The sequence below is a fragment of the Tupaia chinensis genome, unplaced genomic scaffold (assembly GCF_000334495.1).
Source record: "Tupaia chinensis unplaced genomic scaffold, TupChi_1.0 Scaffold000625_1, whole genome shotgun sequence".
NCBI lineage: Eukaryota > Metazoa > Chordata > Mammalia > Scandentia > Tupaiidae > Tupaia > Tupaia belangeri.
Genome location: NW_006160145.1, coordinates 855768 through 879200, shown reverse-complemented (window position 1 = coordinate 879200; position 23433 = coordinate 855768). Strand labels below are relative to the sequence as shown.

Below are 23433 nucleotides of genomic sequence, written 5' to 3'. Positions count from 1 at the left end.
GAGACCTGCAACCATCTCTCATCCCAAAGTCTTCCTTCTTTCGTCCATTTTAGGATTTAAATAAATGGCAACAGATTGAGTTCGTCTAAATCCGTAGGACTTTAAATCAATGATATCGTTTCATTCACAACAAGAGCATTTCTCTTCTACTGAATCTATAGCTTACGATATTTTCAGCAGCAAGTAACAGAAATCACTTTAAGGAAAACGGGATTCGTTATCTCAAAATAACAGAGATACGAGGTCCCAGGGGGTGAATGCAGTGCCTCGGCCAGCATCCAGGCCCCAGGAGCCCCCATCTTTCTGCTCAGCAATCCTCAGAGTGTGCTGGTTCTTTCTCCAGTTGGCTCCGTCTGGTCTCAAGGTTGGCTGCAGGCATCACATTCTCATATAACACCCTCTGCCTCTTTTTAAGGCCCAGGAGAACCTTCTCAGAAGCTCTCGCTCCTACAGAGCACCTCTCACAACTCACTGGTCAGAACTGTGCTTTGCCCATTCCTAAGCCAACCACTAACAAGGGGAAAGCAATCACCAGCATAAGGTTAAGCCAGTTAAGATTCGGCCTCTTGGGCTAAGAAAGTAGTTGTCTTCAGCTGAAGTAGTCTTCCGTATTTGTCATTCCACCTCTATGAATTCAACCAACTGCAGTTCAAAAATATTTTTCAAATGGGCCAGCAGGTGGCATGAAGGGTCCCATATGACTGACTTTGCAGTCCGAGTCCCAGACCAGGAGACCTGAAAAACATGCCAGGTATGTGTGCATGTATGCACAAAATCCCGAAAGGATACTAGGAAAAAGACTGCAGTGTGCCCATCCCCTGGGAGGTAATTTCTCGCTTTCTCTTGCTCTGTTTGTCTCTGGCGAGCACATGCACTCTATAGCAAAGACTGAAGATAGTGACACTCAAATGCACAAGATTAGAAATGCTGGTGAATTTACCCTCCTCCCGCCAACAGCCCTCAACCAGTGACTCAGAGTCCCCGATGTATAAATGCAGGAGCTTCCTGGCTCTTCAGATGGGATGACTCTGAAACTTCTGTTCTGAACTAGCCATAGAGTTCTGCAGTGGGATGAGCTCTGGTGGGTCAAACTGCTAGATAATGCCCTCTTTTTTAAAAAAATAAACAAACAATTTATTTATTTATTGTTTATTTGTTGTGATTTTCAAGCTGCTGGGTCTGGGACTCGAACCACAGTCAGCCATGTGGGAATCTAACACCTGAACCACCATGCTACCTGCTGACCCTGGAAAATGCCCTCAAAATTGGCCAGATTCCCTTCTCAGTCTCACTCCTTTACCAGACAGACTTTCTCGGAATCACTTTGCCAATGAATTGTTTGCACTGGAGTATCTGTCCCAACATGCGCTTCTGTGAAAGCACAAACTAAGGAACACAAAACGAGAGAAAAGTAAACGTTTCTATCTGCAGTAATATTAACAAAGAATTTGAAAAACAAAAAAGAAGGAAGTAATTTAGTTTTCAACAAAGTAATCCATTTTGAAGCAAATATTAGAAAAGTTGGAAGCTCATATATAGTCTACTCTTCACTGTAATTTTTTAAAAATTGGATTCAAAATATATTCTGGAAAATATTTTGAAGATGATACTTCTGCTATACACTATGGTTTGAATGTGTCCCCCCAAATTCACATGAATTTGGGTGATGAAGTTTGACTGTGATGGAATTTAGAGGGTGAAAGTTTAATCCAACTATGGGATTAAGAGGCGGAGCTTTTGGGCTGTGATTAGGATTAGTCATCAGGGTGAAGACCAGTGATTAAATCCCAATGGGTTTATATGGACAGGGAATGAGACAGACTCACGGACACAGACGTGGGCCCTTGCTCTCTCGCCATGTGATGCCCTCTGCCATGTTATCCACCAGCAGGAAGATCCTCACCAGATGTGGTCTCTGGACCTTGGACCTCCAAAACCATGAGCTCAATAAACCTCTGTTTTTATAAATCACCCAGCTTCAGGTATTTAAGCAACAGAGAAGAGACTAAAATACTTCAGACATCTAAAATATAGCTTATTCATAAAGCTCTGGTTTAGGGAGGCCAGCAGGTGGCGTGGCGCTTGAGCCACTGGACTCCCACATGACCGACTGCAGGTTTAGTTCTAGACTAATCGGCTTGGTTTCTCACTTTTTCTATCTGTCTCTCATTGATAAGTGCATGTGACCTTCAGCGCATTTTTAAAATAATAATAAATGAAATCATTCTTTTTTTAAAATCTGGCTTAAATAAAGATGAAAACAATAAAAAAAAAAATTCTCTAAAGAACTTTTCAAATATCTTTTAGCCTGAGACTAGAACAGTGGGATATTGAGTGAGAAATGATGGGAACTTATAATCATCTTGTATAACAATGCAATAATAGAATTTAAACAGTATGCCAAGCTATGAACCTCTGTTTTTAATGATACCCCAGTTGAAATGATACTTCATTAGCAATAATATGACTACATCCTGAAACCATTACCAAACCTTTTATATATGTTAAAGTTGAAACTTAAGGTATTTCTTTAAAACTAACACAATCATTAACTTTTTTTATTGCCAGAGGGCCCAGGTGCTCACCGGAGAGAGTGAGAGAGAGAAAACCTCCCAACAGGATGTGGTCAGGCTACAATCCCCTCTCCCTCTCTCCATCCTGCTGGGATTTGGGGTACGCATGCACACTTATCCAGTGTGTTTTTCAAGTCACTGGACTGGGTTTCAAACCACGCAGTTGGCCATGTGGGATCCATTTCCCTTAACCACTAGACTTCAGGGCCAGCCCATCGTTTTGACTTTTAATTCAGAAACCCAGCTTCATTAATGAAGTTATTTTTAAAAATCTGTTTTAGGTATATTCTAAAATTGACATGTATTAGATAATCACATCAAGAAAGACTCAGGTGTTGATCACGACCAAGTTGCAACAGATCCCAAAATAAATCTTGAAGCAACCTGAACCTCACATAAACAATTGGATCAAATCATAGGGCAATTCTATTTCTAGGTTTCTAATTGAAAACGGAAGGGAGAAAAGAGGCCCCAAACTTTCTCTGTGCACAATGCTTTGTACTTTCTACAATGCTCCCAAGGCTCTTAGCACATCTCTGAAGACAGACAAAATGGAGCTTTCAGACACATTTGATAGATAAAAACAAAACAAAACTAAACAAAACTAAAAAACAGAACACCTGACCAAAGAGTCCACAGCTAGTAAGTTCCAAAGTGGTCGGTGGGATATAAACCTATATATAGGTCCTGATAAATCCAAGGCAATTTCCACTATACTTCCTGCCCAAAACGGAAATAGCAAACGGATTTACCTAACTCTAGTACAAAGTACTACACAGGATATGCTCAAACTGTTCAAAAAGAATGTTCTCTGGGGGCCAGTAGGTTGGTGGCGGGGGCACTGGATTCCCACATGGCCGACCACGGTTCGAGTCCTAGACCTGGGGCTTGCTTTCTCACTCATTCTCTCTCTCTGGTTAAATTTAAAAATAATAGTAATAAATAAAATTAAATATTTTTTGAAAGAATAATAATATTCTCCCTCTCCTAACATATTTCAACTGAGGCTCCAAATTTTCCTATAGTCTATTAACTAGATAATAGCATAGAATTGAGGACTACTGTGAAAGATGGCTAAACCGGGGCTGGCAAGTGGTGTGGTGGTTAAGGGCACTGGACTCCCACATGGCCGACCACAGTTCGAGTCCAGGACCTGGCGGCTTGCTTTCTCACTTTCTTTCTCTCTCTAACTCTGTTTCTCTCAAATTAAAATAAATAAGTAAATAAATAAAGTTAAATAAAATAATTCTTAAAAAAAAAAAAAAAGATGGCTAAACCAAAGGATTTAGGCAAGGAACTCGGGGACATTTGGTCAGCCTGACACCAGTCGACAGTAAGGCTACCTGATACCCACATCGAAAATCAACCTCATTCTTTTCGTCCCAATGCCTGCCCCTTCTCTTTATGTCTACACCAGTGCCCAGGACACACACCTCAGTCCTCCTGACTTTGCTGTCTCCCTCATCCCAATGACCACTTATTTACAAGACCCCAGGACTTCCACTTGCTCTCTCTCAGCTCACTCCCTTTTCAGTGCCTGCCCTGATAGCCTTAACCCAGCCACCACCAGCAGCTGATGCCAGGTTTGCCATTGCCAGTCTCCTGCTGGTCTCCCCACCTCCTGGGTGGCTTCCTCTACTTCCATCCTCCAAAATGCCAGAGTAAACTGTCCAAAATACAATGTGAGCATGACATTCTGCTGCTTAAACCTTCCTATGACTGGCCCAGCCACATGGCAGACTGCAAGTATGGATCCCAAATTGACTTGAAAACACACTGGAGGGAGGCCGGCAGGTGGCGTGGTGGTTAAGGCACTGGACACGCAAATATGGCCAACTATAGTTCAAGTCCCAGATCTGGCAGCTTGCTTTCTCACTCTCTCTCTGTCTTCCTCTGGTCAAATTAAAGATAAATAATATCAAATAAAATTAAATAAATCTTAAAAAAAAGAAAAAAACAAAACCACGGGATACATACATGCCCAAGATCTAAATGAATTGGAGTGCTGGAGAAAGAAGGCTGGGGCATGACAAGATCCTATCAAGGGTGTCTTTCTTTCCCTCTGCCCCTGTCTCCCTCACTCGCACACACATGCATGCACCTGCTCTCTCCTGTGAATAAGATATACTTAAACAAAAAAAGAGAAACGTCTTTAGATGACTTCCCACTCTCCTTAAAGTAAACAAACCCTTTCCCAAAGCCCCGCCTGGAGGCACAGCTGGTAGCAAATCCAACTGTGGTGCTGGAAGCCACAATGCTGACCACAGTTTTGGATCCCTGAAAAAACACCACAAGCATTCTCATGTGCACAAGGTCCCGAGGAGCTGGAGGGCTACAGAAAGAAGAGTGGGGCATGGTGAGACCCTGTCAAGAGTGCTTCTCTCTCTCCAGAGTGTAGACATATGCTATCATTAAATAACTAAATAAATAAAACCTCCCAGTCTTCTCTCTTGCCTCTCTCCTCCCATGACTCTCAGATCTGGCTGTCCCAACCTTCTCTAGAAAAAGTTCCTAGAGGACTGACTCCACGGCCTAGTGGTTAAGGGAGCTGGATCCCACGTGGCTAACCAGTTTGAACCTTGCCCCTGGCGGACTGAAAAACATGGCAGGCGTGTGTGCCTTCAGGCCCCAAATCCCAACTTGGTCTTCCAACTTGCCTTGAATATCATCCTTACTTAGGAACTCTGGCAGGAAATTGGGAAGATCAGGGAGAGTGGAATCCAAAAATCTAGATTCAATTTCTCTGCCTCTGAGTAGCAATCTAGATTCAATTTCTCTGCCTCTGAGTAGCCAGGTAACCCTTCCACCAGTCCCTGCATCACCCCCTCATCCTGGAGCGTTACGTGGCAGTAACACATTGGAACAAAACCTCAAAACCAACCTTAACCTGCCGCACAGGGCTGCTGTGGAAATCACTCCAGAATATTTCAAAATGACTTTGTAAATTAAGATGTCATCATTACAGTAACATTTCATTAATTTGGCCTCCTCTAATTCAGAAAGTGTGAATGTTGCTGTCAAGCCTGATGTGGAGTTTTTTCCCCCTTATCCAGAGAGAAATCATCACCTCCTTTCGCATGACAGGCGATGTTGGGTATGGGGACACACTGACAAGCCTTAGCTCCCTACCATAGCTGAACTGTAACACTGAGTGTGCAAGACTAGGCGAGCGTGTTTACTGTATTAGTGCTGTTGGTGTGACGGCACTGGGGTTCTAGCTGTCATTAAAGCAAGCTGGCACGTGTCTCCTGAAGGTAGCTTGGCTGTGAGCTGTTAATGCCAGTCGTTAGAGTCAGACCAATTGGGAGAATGAGTTTTCTATAGTAGGAGCGTTAAGGGAACTGAAACTGGTATCTAAATTTCTGAAAGCTACTGTACCCTTTCCTAGCCACCCCGTGCAGCACATAAAAAACTATACAACACTTCCTGGGCAATTTGGTGTCACCAACATCAGCAGCAGGGTGGGGTCTGAGCACAGCTGAGACTACAGTATGGGAGATGGGATCGACCCCATGGCTCGTACCACTACATACAACGAACAAGTCTCTTGGTCTTTATTTAGGGTACGTCAGGAGTACGTGGTAACAGTGCCTCTGATGGCTAGAGGTAAACGCCGTTTCTTCAAGAAGCCGGCAAGTGACGTGGTGTTTGAGGGCACTGGACTCCCTGGACCAACTACAGTTCAAGTCCCAGACCTGGCTGCTTGCTTTCTCACTTTCTCCCTCTTTCTCTCTCCCTCCCTGTTTCCCTCTAGTGAGTGCATGTGCTCTATTATGAATTAAAAATAATAATAACAAATTTTAAAACTTTTATAAAAGAATTTAGGCTCTGATTCAAAGAAGGCTGTTTTACTTCATTCCTATTCTACAAGCGATTCCTCGTCACCATTAATGGCCTCTGCTTTTTCTTGCCATCAGTCTTCCTCGAACGCATCCCTAATGAATGTCTCCTCTCTGGCCAGAGCCTTCTGGTCATCACTCCTACAGCTGCTTTTCAGCAGTCTACCCAGATGGACCTGCCACGCCTGCTCTTCGCCACCGCCCTGTCTTGCCTGGCCATTCTCTCGGGACCTAACCTTGAGCCAGGCATCGCCTCTTCCAGCACGCAGTCTTCTAGCTGTTCAGCTAAAGCCTTGCTACCCTCCCTTCCAGTTCTGGCATTCTACCATGACGTCTCGTCTGCCTCGTGGTGATCTTTCCATTTTCTTAAGATTCTCACAAAATGACTGGCTGAAATCTTTAAAGACTGTCAACCAACTATTCCTTTCTTGCCCTGAAGCAAATAAACCATATAGCCAACACTCTGGTGAACTTTCTCACAATTATTAGTTCTGCACACTTAACACTCAGTGCCTTTACTACCAAAGAGATTTTCCAGGGAATGCAGTTCAATGTCTCCAACAATGTAAAAATTCTAAAGATTCTAGAAGTCTTAGGCTTATTTCTTTAAGTTTATTGACTTCTTCCATGAGACTGTCTCATGTGGGTAGGTGGGCTGCAGGGCAGGTCAGGCACCCCTCACAGGGTCTTCACACCAAGAGCCACCCCCAGCCTCAGCCAACCAGGATCAGGGAGATGCTCGGAAGTGAACCCGGAATTTTCCCATGTAGGTCCAGCACTGAAGAGTGTGACCTGACACTAAGCTCAAATACATCTCACACTTTCAAAACTACTGCAGCCTGGCCACCACGACTCTAGCACCTGTCTCTGACCCGTCTTGGCTTACTTTCAATCTAACACTGCAGGTGTATGGCACTTAGGGCCTTAAAACAGAGGAGAAGGAGCCACAGACAGTTTGGCGGCTAAGGCACTGGACTCCAACATGGGTGACCATGGTTCAAATCATGGACCAGGTGGCTTGCTTTCTCCCTTTCCCTCCCTCTCTTTCTCTCTTCCTCTCTCTCTCTCTCTCTCGTGAGCACGTGAGTCCTGTAGCAAATTTTAAAATAATAAATTAAATTAAATAGTTCTGTTAAAAAAATAAAACAGAGAAAAAGTGTGCTAATTATTTAACAAAAATTTGGGGGAGGGACCAGCAGTTAGCGTAATGGCTATGTCGCTAGACTCCCACGTAGTCGACTGCGGTTCGAGTCCTGGACCCGGCGGCTTAAACTCATGCCGGACACATGTGCGTGCACGCCTAAGATCCCGAGGGGAGAATGGAGGAGAAGGGATTGCAGCATGGCCATCCCGCCTGGGGGGTGATTTCTCGCTTTCTGTCTCTCTGTCTCTCTCTTTCTGGCGAGTGCACGCACCCTATAGCAAAAACTTCTCAAAAAAAAATTTTTTTTTTAAATGACAAAACCAAAGCAAAGGCCTTATCCCCTAACTGAAACACACCAACCAGGACTTCAAGGAGAACATAATCCATTCACTAAATATTATTACCGTGTTCTCTCAAGAGGCATATGGTTTAGAACAAATGAGCTAATGCACACATGCATGTATTCATATGTGCACATGCACACACACACATATGACTAATAAGGTAAAGTGTGGAAAAAACCCTTAGAAAGAACAAAACAAGACCATCAGAGTCTTAATAGTGCATAATCACTCCTATCTGGGTAGCCAATGGGAAAAATTCATAACCTGCCCTCTGAAAAATGGGTAGAATTTCACAAACAAAAGAGGGAACGTGGCAAATGGGAGAAGGAGTGCCGCGGCGGAGCACCGTCGACCCTCGCAGCCTCGGCACCTACCACGTGAACACGCAAGGCATGGAAGTGGGAAGACGCGGGAACGCACAGGCGTGTCGGATGAGGCAGGCCATCCAGGGATGCATTAAGGAAGGTTGCACAGCAGAGGAGACTGAAACAGACCACAGAGCACGGCCAGCAAGGCCGAGCGGCTGGGTGCTAGGAAAGCGCTCCGGTTTTTGCATAGGATGCACGAGGTAGCCTGACCGGAGGCTTTTCTGAGAGATTAAAGTTGTGCCGGATGAAGTGTAAGATCTGGTAGGGAGGCAGTGTGTCACGGGAAACACAGAAGATTTCAAAGAGACTGAATGGCAGATTCGGTAAGAGGTGGTGGCCCAGCAGCGACGAGGTGCCTTACAGGGCTGACGACAGGACCCCTGTCAGTTTGAGGTCATACCCGGATGCCTGTGCTCCTGAGGAGCAGGGGGACTGGCGAAGGGGGACTGTGGCATGAAAAGGCCGGTCAAGACCACCTGCCCCTCTGCCCCTCTCTCCCTCTCATCCCCTCCTCGCTCACATGTGTGCACACGTGCTCTCCAAAATATTTGAATCATTTGGCAATTTCTTTTGCTCACAGAGTAAGCTTGAGCAATCTGCATCAACCCTTAAAAATGAAGAAACTCTTGATGTAAAAATCTAGACTTGGGGTTTCTCAAGAAAAACTAGAGTTCTGTGCCAATGATGCCAAAACCCAGGCGGTTCCCAGCATGCATTTACACCTGGTCCCTCCACTCACGGCTTCCCCTCCCAGAGGCATCTGAATGTGCCGCCCCTCACTTAGAGGCTGTGACTCACAGAATGGTAATATAATTAGCAACAATGAAGGACGTCCAGGGAGATTAGATAAGAGAATAAAAAAGTTGAATTTGGGGCCAGCAGGTGGCGTGGTGGTTAAGGTGCTGGACTCCCTCACAGCTGACCATGGATCGAGTCCTGGACACGGTGGCCTGAAATCACTGCAGGCTCATGTGCATGTGTGCCCAAAATCCCGAGGGGAGACTGGAGGAAAAGGAACTGTTATGTGGCCATCTCCCCTGGGGGGTGATTTCTCACTTTCCTTCTCCCTACCTCTCTCTCTTCTCCTGCGAGCACACATGACTTATGGCAAAAACCTTAAAAAAAAAAAAAAAAGGCAGCATTTTAGACATGCTAGAATTGAGGTCTCTAATAACCACCTGGAAGGGAAAATACAGTAAATCATTAGAAATTTGAGAACATGTCTGGAAAAGACCGAATGGATATAGACAGGAATAAGAATCACCCGACAGATGAAAGTGATAGCAAATGTAACACATTCCCACCATCTGGCACTTCCCACCGAGCCATCAGGTGCTGTGCTAAGTACCTCACACCTACTACGTCACCTACCCTCACTTAGCCAGTGCCTGAAAGCCATGAGGCACATGGGCATTAGAGGGACACAGCTTCTAACAGGCGGAGCTGGGATTCAAAAGCAGGACTCTGGTTCAACTGTGTATCTAGAAGAACTTCCTGAGGCTAGAGCCTAATATGTTGCTTATAGACTAATTTTATTTTTAGAGGTTAGGAGGAAACTAATGTTCCTTAAATTTATTACTAATAACTTCCAAAAACATAAAATGAGAAGATAATCCACAAAAACAGATCATCCCTCAAACTCAAAAATACCAAGTACTTAAAGATCTTGCATCCATTCAACAAAAGGCTGTGTGGGCACAGGCCCAGGTGCCTGAAATACATTGAGTGAATGGAAAAGACAAAGACGGGCCTTCATACTCCAACAGGGCAGAGGGACAGGGATCGTAAATGAGCGACGTACACAACACGGGAGACGGTGGCAAGTTCCAGGACAAAAAGGAAAGGGAGAGTGGGGAGACAGGGACACAAGCCGGGTGGAGGAGAGAGGGCTATGAATTTAAAGGTAGGAGGGTCGGCTCCCTGGAGGAGGTGATATTCGAGCAAAGACATGAAGGAGGTAAGAGAGAGGAGGGAAGAGTTAGCTAGCCATGGGGCTATCTGGAAAAGAGCGTTCATTCCATGAAGAGGAAACACCCATGGCCCCGAGGCAGTCAGGCCAAGCCTGTTCAAGAACAGCAGGAGGGAAGTGTAACTGGGTGGGAGAAGAGAAACAGCCTCTCATGGAGTAAGAGGGAAAGTGGGCAGAGATGAGGTCAGAGACTAAAGGAAGCAGGTGGGGCTGGCCCCATGGGCTAGTGGTTAGAGTCCCAGATCCCACATGTCTGATTGCACAGTTTGAAGCCCAGCCCTGGTAGCCTGAAAAACATGCCAGGTTCCAAGAGGAGAAGTGGAGAAGAGGTGGCAGCATGACCTCCATAGGGGTGATCTCTCCCACTCCATCTTTTTCTAGCAAATGCACATACCCTCTGGCAAAACAGAAAGCCAGCCAGCAAGCAGGTGGTTTAAAGCCACAGGAAGCCCAAGCAGTGGTACAACGGTGACAAAACTGGACCCACATGGGGCAGGTACTGGGTTCGCATCCCAGAAGTTCCCTTGAGGCTATGTGTGTAACTGTGACCCCAGCCAGCTGAGGCTGGGAGTGCACTGTGTTGTGAAGACCCTGTTAGAATTGCCTGTTTCTCCCTTTCTCTCTGTCTCTCTTGGGAGAAATAAATAAACTTAAAATAAAAAGGGCTTCAAGTCATAAGAATTTGAGGATTTACTCTGAACAGGATGAGAAGCCACTGGAGAGACTTGGGAAAAACATCACACAATCAAAACCAAAGTTTTCGAGGACCACTTTGGCTAGTGTAAGAATCAGGAGCCGAGGAGGAGGCAGAGACAGGAAACCACCGTCATCATCGAATCCAGAGAGCTCGGTGGCTTGTTGAAAATGACTAGATTCTCGACCGTGGTTCGCGTCCTGGACCCGGTGGCTTAAAACTCACGACGGGCGCGTGTGCATGCGTGCCCAAGATCCCGAGAGGAGAATGGAGGAGAAGGGATTGCGGCGTGGCCATCCCCCCTGGGGGGTGATTTCTCACTTTCTATCTCTCTGTTTCTCTCTGTCTTTCTGGCGAGCGCATGCGCCCTATGGCAAAAACCTCTCCAAAAAAAGAAAAAAAAAAAAAGAAAGAAAATGACTAGGTTCTGGATATTTTGAAGTTAGAACCACTGAGATATGAAGTGACTCTAAGAGTCAGATGGGGGGCAGTGGCAACATGAAACGCTCTGCGCGGCATTTAACAAGGTCCACACAGTAAGGTACATTCAAGTACGGAGCCCTATCCAAGTACCCCCCGGCACGTGTGCCCACGATTAAGAGCCGGCTGAGGCTGGAGGTGGGTTATGCCATCAGAGCCCTGCTGGAAGTTCTCTCTCTCTCTTGCTCTCTCTTGCTCATGGGAAAAAAAAAAAAAAGGATAAAAAAATAAGGAAAAAAAAATAGGAAAAAAATAAGATGACTCTCAAGTTTTTGTTTGTTTCTTTGGTTTGGTTGGTTGTTTTTTTGTTTTTTTGTGTTTTTTTTTGAGAGGTTTTTGCTATAGGGCACATGCGCTCGCCAGACAGAGAGAGACAGAGAGACAGAAAGTGAGAAACACCCCCAGGGGGATGGCCATGCCGCAATCCCTTCTCCTCCATTCTCCTCTCGGCATCTTGGGCATGCACGCACACGCACCCGGCGTGAGTTTAAGCCACCGGGTCCAGGACTCGAACCGCAGTCGACTACATGGGAGTCCAGCGACATAGCCATTATGCTAACTGCTGGTCCCAGTTTTTGTTTTCTTTTGTTTTGAGAAGTTTTTGCTATTGGGCATGTGCACTCAACAGAAAGACAGAGAGACAGAAAGTGAGAAACACCCCCAGGGGGATGGCCATGCCGCAATCCCTTCTCCATTCTCCTCTCTGGATCTTGGGCACGCACGCACACATGTCCGGCATGAGTTTAAACCACCGGGTCCGGGACTCAAGCCACGACTACATGGGAGTCCAGCAACACAGCCATTACGCCAACTGCTGGTCCCAGATGACTCTAAAGTTTTAACAAATGTCATTGAAAAACTGCCCATAACCAAATATTTCTACTAGGGAACCGTACAAAAAGGGACTGTTGCGTAAGTTTTCATCAAGCAAGGAATTCTTCTGCAGTAGCATTAATCTCCTAATTGACTGTTTCCAACTCAAAACTTTCAATTTTATGTCTGCTGAGTAAACTACAATCATTTCTTAGTTTCAACAATCCCTTTTCACCAAATAAGAGTCATTTGTACAAATGAAAGATGGTCTTAAATATGTTACTTGGTATCTATAAAAACAAAGGACTACATCGCAGCCTTGTTTCCATTTCATTTCATTGTCAGAATGATCCTGAAAAGTATCACCCCCATTTAATAGGCAAGAAAGTTGTGCTCAGAGGTTAACTGCCTTTGCTCAAGGTCAACAGCTCAGTGAGCAGCCAAGCTCGCCCTTGCCCAAATGACTCCAAAGCCAGCCTTCCTTAGCTACACTGTTTCTCAACATCCTACTCTTAAGAGGCACTAATTATGCAAATTCTTAAATTGCAGGGCCTTTTCTCCCTTCCAGCAATGGCTGGGTTATTTAAATAGAAATAAATTCATTTAACGGTGGGAAAGAGCTTTTTGGAAACTGGATAGTCTCTCTGAAATTGGCAGTTAGAGATAGGGTAACCGTCTTGCTTTCATTAGGCACAGCCAATAAGTAACACAAAGCATTCCTTTTGATCCAGATTTCTAGCAGGCTTCTCAACTGTCACACCGTGGCATTATGGAGTTACCTTGAGAAAGCAATAGCCCAGTTTCAGGGCCCATTCAACAACCCTATCATTCAGTTCCTGGTAAGAAAAGAACTTCTCACATCAGTGATAAGATTTTTCCCCCCAGAGAGAAAAGGTCCCTAAAAGACAATAACCGTAAAATGCACAAAAGGGATCTCCCTTACTATAAGACATAATTTCACATGAAAAGAAAGAAGAAAGAAAGAAAGAAAGAAAGAAAGAAAGAAAGAAAGAAAGAAAGAAAGAAAGAAAGAGAGAGAGAGAGAAAGAAAGAAAGAAGAAAAGAAAAAACAGGGCTAAGTGGTTAACACGACTGTACCCACACATGGGAAAGGTCCTGGGTTCACATCCCAAGACCTCCCTGAGTATGCCAGGCATGCACATGTGTGCCTATCATCAGGGTGACTGAGATCAGGGATGGATCATGGCAGGAAGACCCTAAGAGGTGTGCCCTCCACCCCCTCCCTGAAGAAATAAATAAACATTAAAAAAAAAAAAAAAGACAACTTCAATTGAGACTGTCAGAATAACTTGCACTGGTCTACTCTGCATGGTGATGTTCCCTCAGAGAGGGCCAATAAGATATTCTGTATACAGTTGCAAACTCAACAATATTACCCATTTGCTTGAAATTCCCTCAATTGCTTCCCACTGCTCTTAGAATAAAGATCAAAGGGCCCTGCCTGCTGGCCCCTTCCTGCCTCTCCAGTTCCCTAAACACCAGGCCCAACCTTTCCTGGTTCCAGACACTTAGGCCTCATTTCCTGAGATCTGTGCTCTTTCTCGCATTACGAATTTAGCACCGTGCCATTCCCTCTGTCAAGAATGTTCTTCCCTGGGAACCAGCAGTTGGTGTAATGGCTATGTCGCTGGACTCCCACGTAGTCGACCACGGTTCACGTCCCGGACCCAGTGGCTTAGAACTCACGCCGGGCGCGTGTGCGTGCGTGCCCAGGATCCCGAGAGGAGAATGGAGGAGAAGGGATTGCGGTGTGACCATCCCCCCTGGGGGGTGATTTCTTGCTTTCTGTCTCTATGTCTCTCTCTGTCTGGTGAGCGCACGCGCCCTATAGCGAAAACCTCTCCAAAAAAAAAAGAATGTTCTTCCCTCTGCTCTTTCTGCCACTCTTCTCTTCAGTAACTCACACCCACCCCTCAGATCCCAGCTCAGGCATGGTTTCCCAGGGCAGGTCTAGAGCCTTCCCTCTCTAGTTCTCATAGAACCAAGGGCATCTCCCTTCTATCACTTTCTTAGCACAATTTGTTCATTAGGTTACTGTCTGCCACCCCATTGGCCTACTAAAAGGTTTAGTCAGCACTCAGTAGCGCTCTGGGTAGAGAGACTAATATGGCTCAGATAATGGTTTGTCCCCCACTGTTTCATATTTTAGAATTTGGTCCCTAGGGTAATGGCATGGGAAGGCAGTGAGACCTTCAACAGGAAAGGCTAGTGGCTGGTGTTTAGGTCATGGAGGAACCACCTCACGAATGGATTAATGTTGTCTCATAAAACAGAATGTGTTCTGTCTCTCCCGAGAAGGGGTTAGCTGCCACGAGAGTGGGCTGTTGTAAAGGAAGATGGCTGCCCCAGGTCTCTCTGCTTGTCAGCGTTGTGACACAGCATCAGAGCCAGCCTGATGCCAGCCCCATGCCTTTGGGCTTCCCAGTCACTAGAATCATAAACCAACTAAACCCCAATTCTTTATAAATGACCCAGTCTCAGGTATTTCTGTTAGCAACACAATAGTTGACTAAGACAGGAATAGGCTAATGAATGGTGTTATCTCCCCCACACCCAGGGAAGGCTTTGCACACCCTACATGCCCAGCCTTAATCTCAAACAATCCCACAGGACATGCATAAACTGCTGTATTTTGATTTTTTTTTTTTTTGGAGAGGTTTTCGCTATAGGGCGCGTGCGCTCGCCAGACAGACAGAGAAAGACAGAGAGACAGAAAGCGAGAAATCACTCCCCACGGGGGATGGTCACGCCGCAATCCCTTGTCTCCATTCTCCTCTCGGGATCTTGGGCACACAGGCACACATGCCCGGCGTGAGTTTTAAGCCACCGGGTCTGGGACGCGAACCACGGTCAACTACGTGGGAGTCCAGCGACATAGCCATTACACTAACTGCTGGTTCCCAGTATTTTGATTTTTTTTTTTTTAATTAAGGATGACACAAAGAGACACAAGATAAAGGATCTATATTTTTTTAAATGAATGTATCCTTATCTACAAATAACATGCAACAGCACTGGAATTGACCTACTCATATCCATTTATCCATGTAATCCAAACTTAAAAGTTCATGACCTAAATCTTCGCCAATTTTTCCCCCCGAAACTTCAAGAAATAAATGATCGATTCAATCAACCAAAACAAGCAAACAAAAATGTGTTTTGAACCTCAACACCCAGTTGCAGTAGCAACAGTAATCTCCGTTTTCTGAAGGTGCAGTCACCCAGACATGAACTTTTTCTTACAAAGCCTTACCCTGGCAATTAGCTCAAGGGACTAGAGCATAACCCTATTAAAGATAATAACAGTATTCAAATAAGTTATTAAGCACTCACATGCCAGGCACTATTCTGCTTTACAGGGGTAAGTATGCCCATTTACCTCTGTTAAATTAAACTACTGTGGCCTACAACAGCACTGTACTCCCATGCTTGGATTCCCATGGACAAGCTGAAATCACACGGGTTAGGGTGCTTCCTGAGCGGGTTACTAAGCTCCACATCATACAGCCACACTTCAGTCAATCCCAGAAAGCCCACCTTTCAGGCTGTTCGTGCAGCCTGCCCTCTGGCTGTAACCAACCCGTGATTTCTCTACCTCACCCCCTCACTTTCCTTTGTGTACGTCACTTTCCCTTTCCACAAACTCACAGACCCCACGACCACACAGCTAGCCCCAGTCCCTCAGAAAGCATCTTCCAAGCGACTGCCAATTCAAATCGCCCACCCTTTCTTTGTTCAAATAAACTCTGTTAGATTTTGCTTTGTTCACTCTGTTAACTAACTCTGTTTATTCAATTCTGTTAAAAAAATTTTTTAAACATCCCTCAATGCTATAAAACCTGCTAGGAGGGAGAGGCTTCAGGTTTGACTGACCTCTAAATAGGAAAGTCAGTGCACTGACAGGAGAACAGAAAAAGCAGGGCAGGGACCAGAGGGGTCAGCGGGAAGATGGAGAAGACTCTACTGAGGCTGAGTCTCTAACCCTAGAGAACCTCCCTGTTTGGAAGGAAGACACGCAGGCCAGCAGGTGGCATGGTGGTTCAGGTGGCTGGATCTCACGTGGCCGACCACGCTTCCAGTCTGGACCTGGTGGCTGGAAAAACAGGCTGCGTGCAAGTGCCTGCGTGCTTGCATGCCCAGAATCGTCAAAGGAGAAAAGGAGAAATGGAGAAGGGATGTGGAGTGACCATACCCTAGAGGAGCATGTTCTCACTTTCCCTCTCTCCCCCTAGCAAGCTCATGTGCCTACTGGAAAATACTTTTTTTTTTAAAGGAAGACTTGCTTTCAGGCCTGATTCTCCAGCTGCATCTGCTTCCACTCAGCCTCTACCACTAGCATTTTAAGGTTGTCCTGGTAACGCCAATCTGGAGAACTTCCATTTTGGTGCAAGGACGCCCTTTTGGGAGCTGAGGTACAGAATGAACAAATACTCAAGAGCTTTTTACAATAAAATTCATTGGTTTCTCTGCTCACTCTCAACCTGCCTTTTTTTTCTTTGTTGTTGAAAAACAGAGCCTTTATAAAGTGATCGACATCAGCTCATCCACAAGGACAGACACCTCAACACTAGAATTTCTGGACATCAACAGGGAACATGTTACACTGACCAAGCTGGGCCTTTGGGGAGTAGCTAAATCCATTCAAGAAGGTCAGAGTGATAAACAGAGACCAGCATTCAAAGTCAAGGCCAGCCATTCTAATGCTTAGTTAAGCACCTCAGTGACTTTCTCATGAAGCAAGGTTCTCATGAAGCAAGAAGATTCACAGTTGCAAAAGGAAAGTCCCAAGCTATCTGATTCTAAATTGTGCCAATGCTTCCAGAAACAACACGCATGTTTCCAGAAATAACAAGCATTTCAAAGTGCTGATTTCAAAGTGTGCCTTCGATCAAAATGTTTTATAATAGCGAGCATGTATGCACAAGAGACTGCACCCTCCACAGTCTCGTACCACAACCCCTGCCCCCAGCCCTCCAGCTAGTCAGGATCTTGCACACGTGCATGCGTGCTTTCATGCTGATCAGGGATCTGAACCCGGGTCTGGCCACATGGCTTCTAGTGCCATGGTTCAGTCTGCTACCAATGCAGCACCAAGCTGGGCCCAATCAAAAAGCTTTTACTCCAGCTCCCATGGCACAAAGAGATCACTCCCAAGTCTGCAGGCCAGTCACTAACACCTAGAGTGTGGATGTTACAGATCGAAGGACTTGGCCTCCAACCCCGTCTCCGTAGTTTGCCAGCTAGGAAACCACAGACCAGGCAGCCTGCTTCCTCCTCCACACGGTAAGGACAATGGCGCACAGCTCGAAGGAAGATTAAAGATAATCCCTGCCAAGCAGGGACACACTTCGAACACACGAGAAGTGGCAGTTACTAATGTGTCTTCTGGATTTACGAACTTAAATAATTAACACTTCCTACATAATTCAAAGCCTAGGTAAGGCATCTGCTCTCACCAGGCGCTGGTACTCCCGCAGGCCTCAGCCACCTGAGGTCCGTCCTGGGCAGTGCCCCAACCTGCAAACAGACATGGTGAGCACACCTGCGATTTCGGGGATCCCGTGAGGAGTGGCTTCTCCCAAGAACCCCACCACACATGACCTTTTAAAATGCTCATTAGCCACTCAGTTAGGGACACCTCGAATACTACAGCGCCAAGTAAGTTGTTCATCAGCACCCAAAGCCCCCACACCTTAGGGATTTGCTAATGTAGACAAGCTGAGGGCAAAATGCAGAGGGAGCGGCCCCTCGTGAAATTCAACCTCATACCAAGAAGGGGATATTAGTCACCAATAAACAAGAAATGATGTACTGACTCCAGGCTATGACATAGATAAACCTTCAAAACAAGGGCCGGCAGGTGGTGTGCAGGTTAAGGCCCTGAAGTCTCACTTGGCGGACTCCATAGTTCGAGCTCCAGATCCGACGGCTTGAAAAATCACACTGGCTGCATGTGCTTGTATGCCCAGAATCCCAAGAGGAGAATGGAGGCCAGGGGACTGCCGAGTGGCCATCCCTTCTGGGGGGGATTTCTCCCTTTTCCTCTCGCTCTGTCTCTGGCAAGCCCCACACCCTATAACAAAAACTACCAAAAAGTAAAATTAAACAAAACAAAAACCTACATACTGTATGATTTTATTTCTATGAAATATCCAGAAAAGCTACTCTATACAGACAGTAAGTAGATTAGTGGATGACCAGGGCTGGAGTGGGTGGGGACGGGAGAATGACCATGAGTGGGTACGTGGTTTCTTTTAAAGAGGACCAAAACGTTCTGATCTTACATTGACGATGGTTGCACAACCTTTGAATAAAAACAAAAGCCTTGAGGTGTACACTTTACATGGGTAAACTGCATGGTATATGAATCATATCTCAATAAAGCTGCTTAAAAAGTATCTAAGTAGGGGCCAGCCAAGTGGTACGGTGGTTAAGGTAGCTGGATCCCACATGGCCAACTGCCTGGTTCAAATTCTAGACCTGAGACTGAAGAAACACAACAGGTGTGTGTATGTGAGTGTTTGCTCCAAATCCCAAGAGAATGGAGGAGACAGGATTACAACATGGTCATCCCACCTGGAGGTGGGGGAGATGTTGTAATCTCTCCCTCTCTCCCTCTCCCTCTCCCTCCCTCCCTCTCTCTCCCTCTCCCTCTCTCTCCCTTTCCCCTCACCGCACTCCAGAAAGCACATGTACCCATAGCAAAGCAAAAAAAAAAAAAAAAGAAAATTCTAACTAGACCAACCCCGTGGCCCAGCAGTAACATGGCCTGCATGATACTGAAGCCACATGGGAAGGACCTGGGCTTGTAACTTAGGCCTCCCTGACACACCAGCCACCTGTGCATGCCTCAGACCCAGGCTGCTAAGGCTGGGGTAGACAGCAGTGTGATGGCTCTGCTGAGATGCCTCTCTGCCTGCCTGTCTGCCTCGGGGAAGAAATAAACACACAAAGATGTTTAACTGATTAGGTAAGTGATTAGTAGGTCTTTCACTTTGCTGCCTGGATAGCCTCTCCATCTAAAAGAGAAGCAGGAGCTCAGAGAGCCCCACTGCATTCAAGTTACAAACAACCCCAGTGGTGGAGGTGCACTGACCCGGTCCTCGGCCTATCATCTCCGCGGTATTTCCACAGCAGCCATCTCAGATGAACTCCAGTGACAGAAACCGCGCCAATGCAAACGTGTCTACACTGAAACCAAACTACAGCCTGCAGTCTCCCTTGACTGCTCTCCTGCAGAGACTGTTCTCGTCTTTATTTAGTACAAACTGACCACCTCTGTTCGCAATCTTCTTTTGACTACCTGCTCCACTGACCTTCAAACCACTGAAGCTTCACTTTCACGGGATCTTTGTTCTCCCAAGAAACACAAGACACACCCGTACAAGACTAGCAGGACAGGGTAAAGAGTCTTCCTACTACACTGACTCAACTGCTAGGGGCCCAGGGAAGCCAGGATGCTTCATTTGAGTGGCACCATTACTAGAGAGAACCAGGGAAAAGAGAGAACCCAGTACCTGATCAGGAGACGAAGGGCATAGGGTCCATACTCTGAGCCTGCAGAGCAGGGGTCTAGACCGGTGGGTCCAAGGCTGGGCCACAAATTATCTATTTTTAATTACAATTTAACTCTAATTTTTTATATAGCATACCTGCTATTTTGTTTTTCAAATGATCTCAGTTCACCCCTCCACCTGATTCACTGACCCTGTTTAAGATGAAATAGATTTGGACCAGCCAATGGATCGTAATTCCGGTGGCTTCATCCCACATGGCTGACTATGCAGTCCAAGTCCCTAACCAGACCAGGACCCCGCCCCAGCAGCTTGGAAAATACAGTATGTGTGTGTGTGCCCAAAATCCTGAAAGGAGAAACAGAGAAGGGACTGCAGCATGACTGTCCCCCCTTGGGGTTGTTTTCTCACTTTCTCTTTTTTTTATCTCTATCTCTCTCCTCTGAGTACATGTATCCTTTAGCAAGTTAAAAAGAAATGATGAAGTACTCTTAATTTTCTTTGTTTTTGAAAGATTCCCTGAATTCGGAGAGAGAAAAGGAGTTACTTTCTTTTAAGATCCAAGTCACATATAAGTAAAGCTATAAACAATTTGATCACTTCTGCTTAAGCGCTTAAAAAAGATTTTCCAGGGACCAGCAGATGGCGTGGTGGTTACATTGCTGGACTCCCACATGGTCGACCATGGTTCGAGTCCCAGACCCAGTGGCTTCAAAATCACGCAGGAGCAGGTGCGTGCATGCCCAAGATCCCAGGAGGAAAATGGAGAAGGGATTGCAGCACAGCGGAGTCATCCCCCTAGGGGTGATTTCTCACTTTCCCTTTCGTTATCTCTTTCTCTCCAGTGAGCACACACATCCTAAGGCAAAATCTTCTACAAAAAAAAAAGATTTTCCAACAACTCAGGTTAAATTGAATCCAGTAATATTTCACTTCAATTGTGACACTATAACCGCCTCTGCTGTCCCAGTGTTCCAATTCAAATTTCTTATCTAAGCCTTACAGAAACTTATCAGTCATCCTTCTGGGGCCACATCTTTTCAATACAGAGGATACTTACGAAATGGCAGTACCACACCACTTGACCTTTATTGTGGGCTAACAGGTTTTTGTTTTTGAGTTTTTGCTATAAGGGCATGTACACTCATCAGAGAGAGACAGAGACGGAAAGTGAGAAATCACCCCCCAGTGGGGATGGTCACACTGCAACCCCATCTCCTCTCACAATTCCTTCTCCTCTCAGGATCTCGGGCAAGCATGCACATGTGCCCAGCATGTTTTTCAAGTCACCAGGTCCGGGACTGGGACTGTGCAGTTGGCCACATGGATTTAGCATCTTAACCTCCACGCCACTGTTGGCACTTAGACTTATACACACTTGGACTTATCTTTTTTTTTTTCTTTCAGTTTGCTATAGGGCTTATGCATGCACTGCAGAGAGACAGAGAGAGAAAAAAATAGAGAAAATGAGAAATCTTCCCCCTCAATCCCCCAGGGGCAATGGCCATGACCCAATCCCTTCTTTTCTGTTCTCCTCTCAGGATTATGGGCATATATGTTTTTTCAAACCACCAGGTCTGGAATTGAACTGCTCATTCAACCATGTGGGATCCAGCCACCTTAACCTCTATGGTAGCTGCTGGTCTTGGACTTATCTTCTGCATTATTAGCCCATATGGTCAATGTTAGGGAGGAAAAAAGAAACCAAGTTGTTAATATCAGCCTTCACTTGCAAATTGCAAAATTTTATCTTGATATATCATCTGCTGTGGCGTTACCGTCTTGTTGAAACTATTGCGAAAGCCCACAATCAAGTTTTCTGGAACTGACAACCAAGCACTTGGGCAAGTCAATTGCGGAATTATAAACTCAATTAAAATCAAGTTGAGCACCTCAGTTTTTTGTTGTTGTCCAAAGAATATCAAAAGATAACAAGAGACTATGAAAAAGAAATAATGATAGTTGTCTCAGATCATGGCAAGATCCTCACATTATATATATATATCCATTTCTACCTGAGTTTTTTTTCTTTTTTACTGTTTTGTTGCTATACCAAAAAGTTAATTTATTATCTCTTTCATACTAAGTTGTTCAAATGTTTTTCAAGGAACAAAGTAAAGAACATGGAGGAACATGATTGATATATCTTACTTGAGCCTCATCTGAAAACACTGGTAACAACCCCAAAGCTGCAAATGCTTGAAAAGTCAGCATTCGCTCATAAAACAGCAAAGTGAATTGTCTCACGGAGAACAACTACAAGCATGTCATAAGCAATCCTTTAGTCAAAAAAAAAAAAAAAAAAAAAGAAAGACAAAAGCGATAAGAGTAAAGAGAAAGAAAAGAAACAAAACAAGCCAGAAAAAAAAGCTAGGGCAAAACTTCCCAGCAGGTAATGGGATGTTCCCAACTTCTCCACCTGATCTTTGTCCTCTACTTTAAAAAGCCTCAGACTCCATGGAACAAGATCCCAGTATTTAGCTCAGTATAGGTAGGGATTATTTCTCCTACAAACTTTCCTCTGCAAAAAAGTACTTCTGATATCAACATGAAGAGTAACCATTTTACGGAAGCAGTAAATTCCGGCTTCTCACTGGGTCTCCGCGCCAGTGCAGCGAGGAATTTTGAAAAGCGGCTATGTAAAGTATCTGAAATAGGCCGAATCCAAGTCCCAAGTAAGGGGTAAGAGTCCACAGAGCAGAAAGACTTCTGAAATGCCGGGTCCCTGCGTCCATTCTCCTCACCCCCCAAACAAAGCAGAACAATGCTTTTCGTCCCCAGCCAGGGCCCGTACTCCCACCAAGTGGAAAACTTTATTTTAAAAACACCCACAAGGGGCGATCCACGGTGGGTAGCGGCTGCAGAGAAGGCGGCAGGCTGCAAACGCCAGGCCATGAACCCCGAACGGCTTAGAGGGACTTGAGCCGGCTTTCTCCGCACGCACGAAGCCGCACTGGCGCTTCCCGGAGTGGAGACAGCAGCGTGTCTAGTCGTTTAAACTCCGCGGTAAGCTAAGCAAGCCAGCAGCCGGCCAAGGGAGCCAGCGTGGTCCGCAGGAGGAAGAGAGGAGCTGGGGATGGGAAGGCCACGCTGCGCCCGGAACTGGACAGCGCGGGCCGGGGCGGGCCGAGCCACGGCAGGGGGGGGGGCGGCGCTGCATCCGACTCACCTGCCCATTCACCGAGCCCAGGGCCGACCCCCGCCTCGTTACCTACACCCCAGACCCGAAAGGCCGTGAAGAGCGTGTACGAGACGCGCAGGGCTAGGTAGGCCGCGGTGCCTGCGCCCACCCAGTACAGGAGGCCGGCGGCGGGGAGAGCACTCTCCATGGCTTCCGACTAGGCCTCACTACCTTCGTGAATGAAATCCACGAATGAATGAAACCAGGAGGAGGTGCAGGCCGTGACGGTGAGGGCGACCCTTAATAGGCGCTGCTCCCACCCCACGCTGAGCCTATGTCCCGCCCACGGCGCCATACCTCTACCGCCATTGGTGATCTCGCTTTCCTCCGTGCGTAATGCGCCAGCCATTGGCTGACTTCGGTTCCCCTGCCCCGCCCACGCCCCCTCCCTTAGGGACTGAGTTGCGTTTCCGTTCTAAGGTAGTGGGTTGCCCACTTGGCAATCAAGCTTTAGTCCCGCCTCATCGCGTCACCACGCCCCCCCAGGATTCTT

General features: G+C 46.1%; 1 protein-coding gene across 1 annotated transcript in view; it reads right to left on the bottom strand.

The window, feature by feature from the left end:
• The window catches only part of HSD17B12 (hydroxysteroid 17-beta dehydrogenase 12), a 216343-nt gene extending 193128 nt beyond the window's left edge, over positions 1-23215 (bottom strand). Inside the window, exon 1 of the mRNA XM_006159131.3 lies at positions 22929-23215. Within this exon, the coding sequence (XP_006159193.1) occupies positions 22929-23088 (160 nt within the window). The 5' untranslated portion in view covers positions 23089-23215. The remainder of the gene's footprint in view (positions 1-22928) is intronic.
• Positions 23216-23433: the final 218 nt, after the last annotated feature.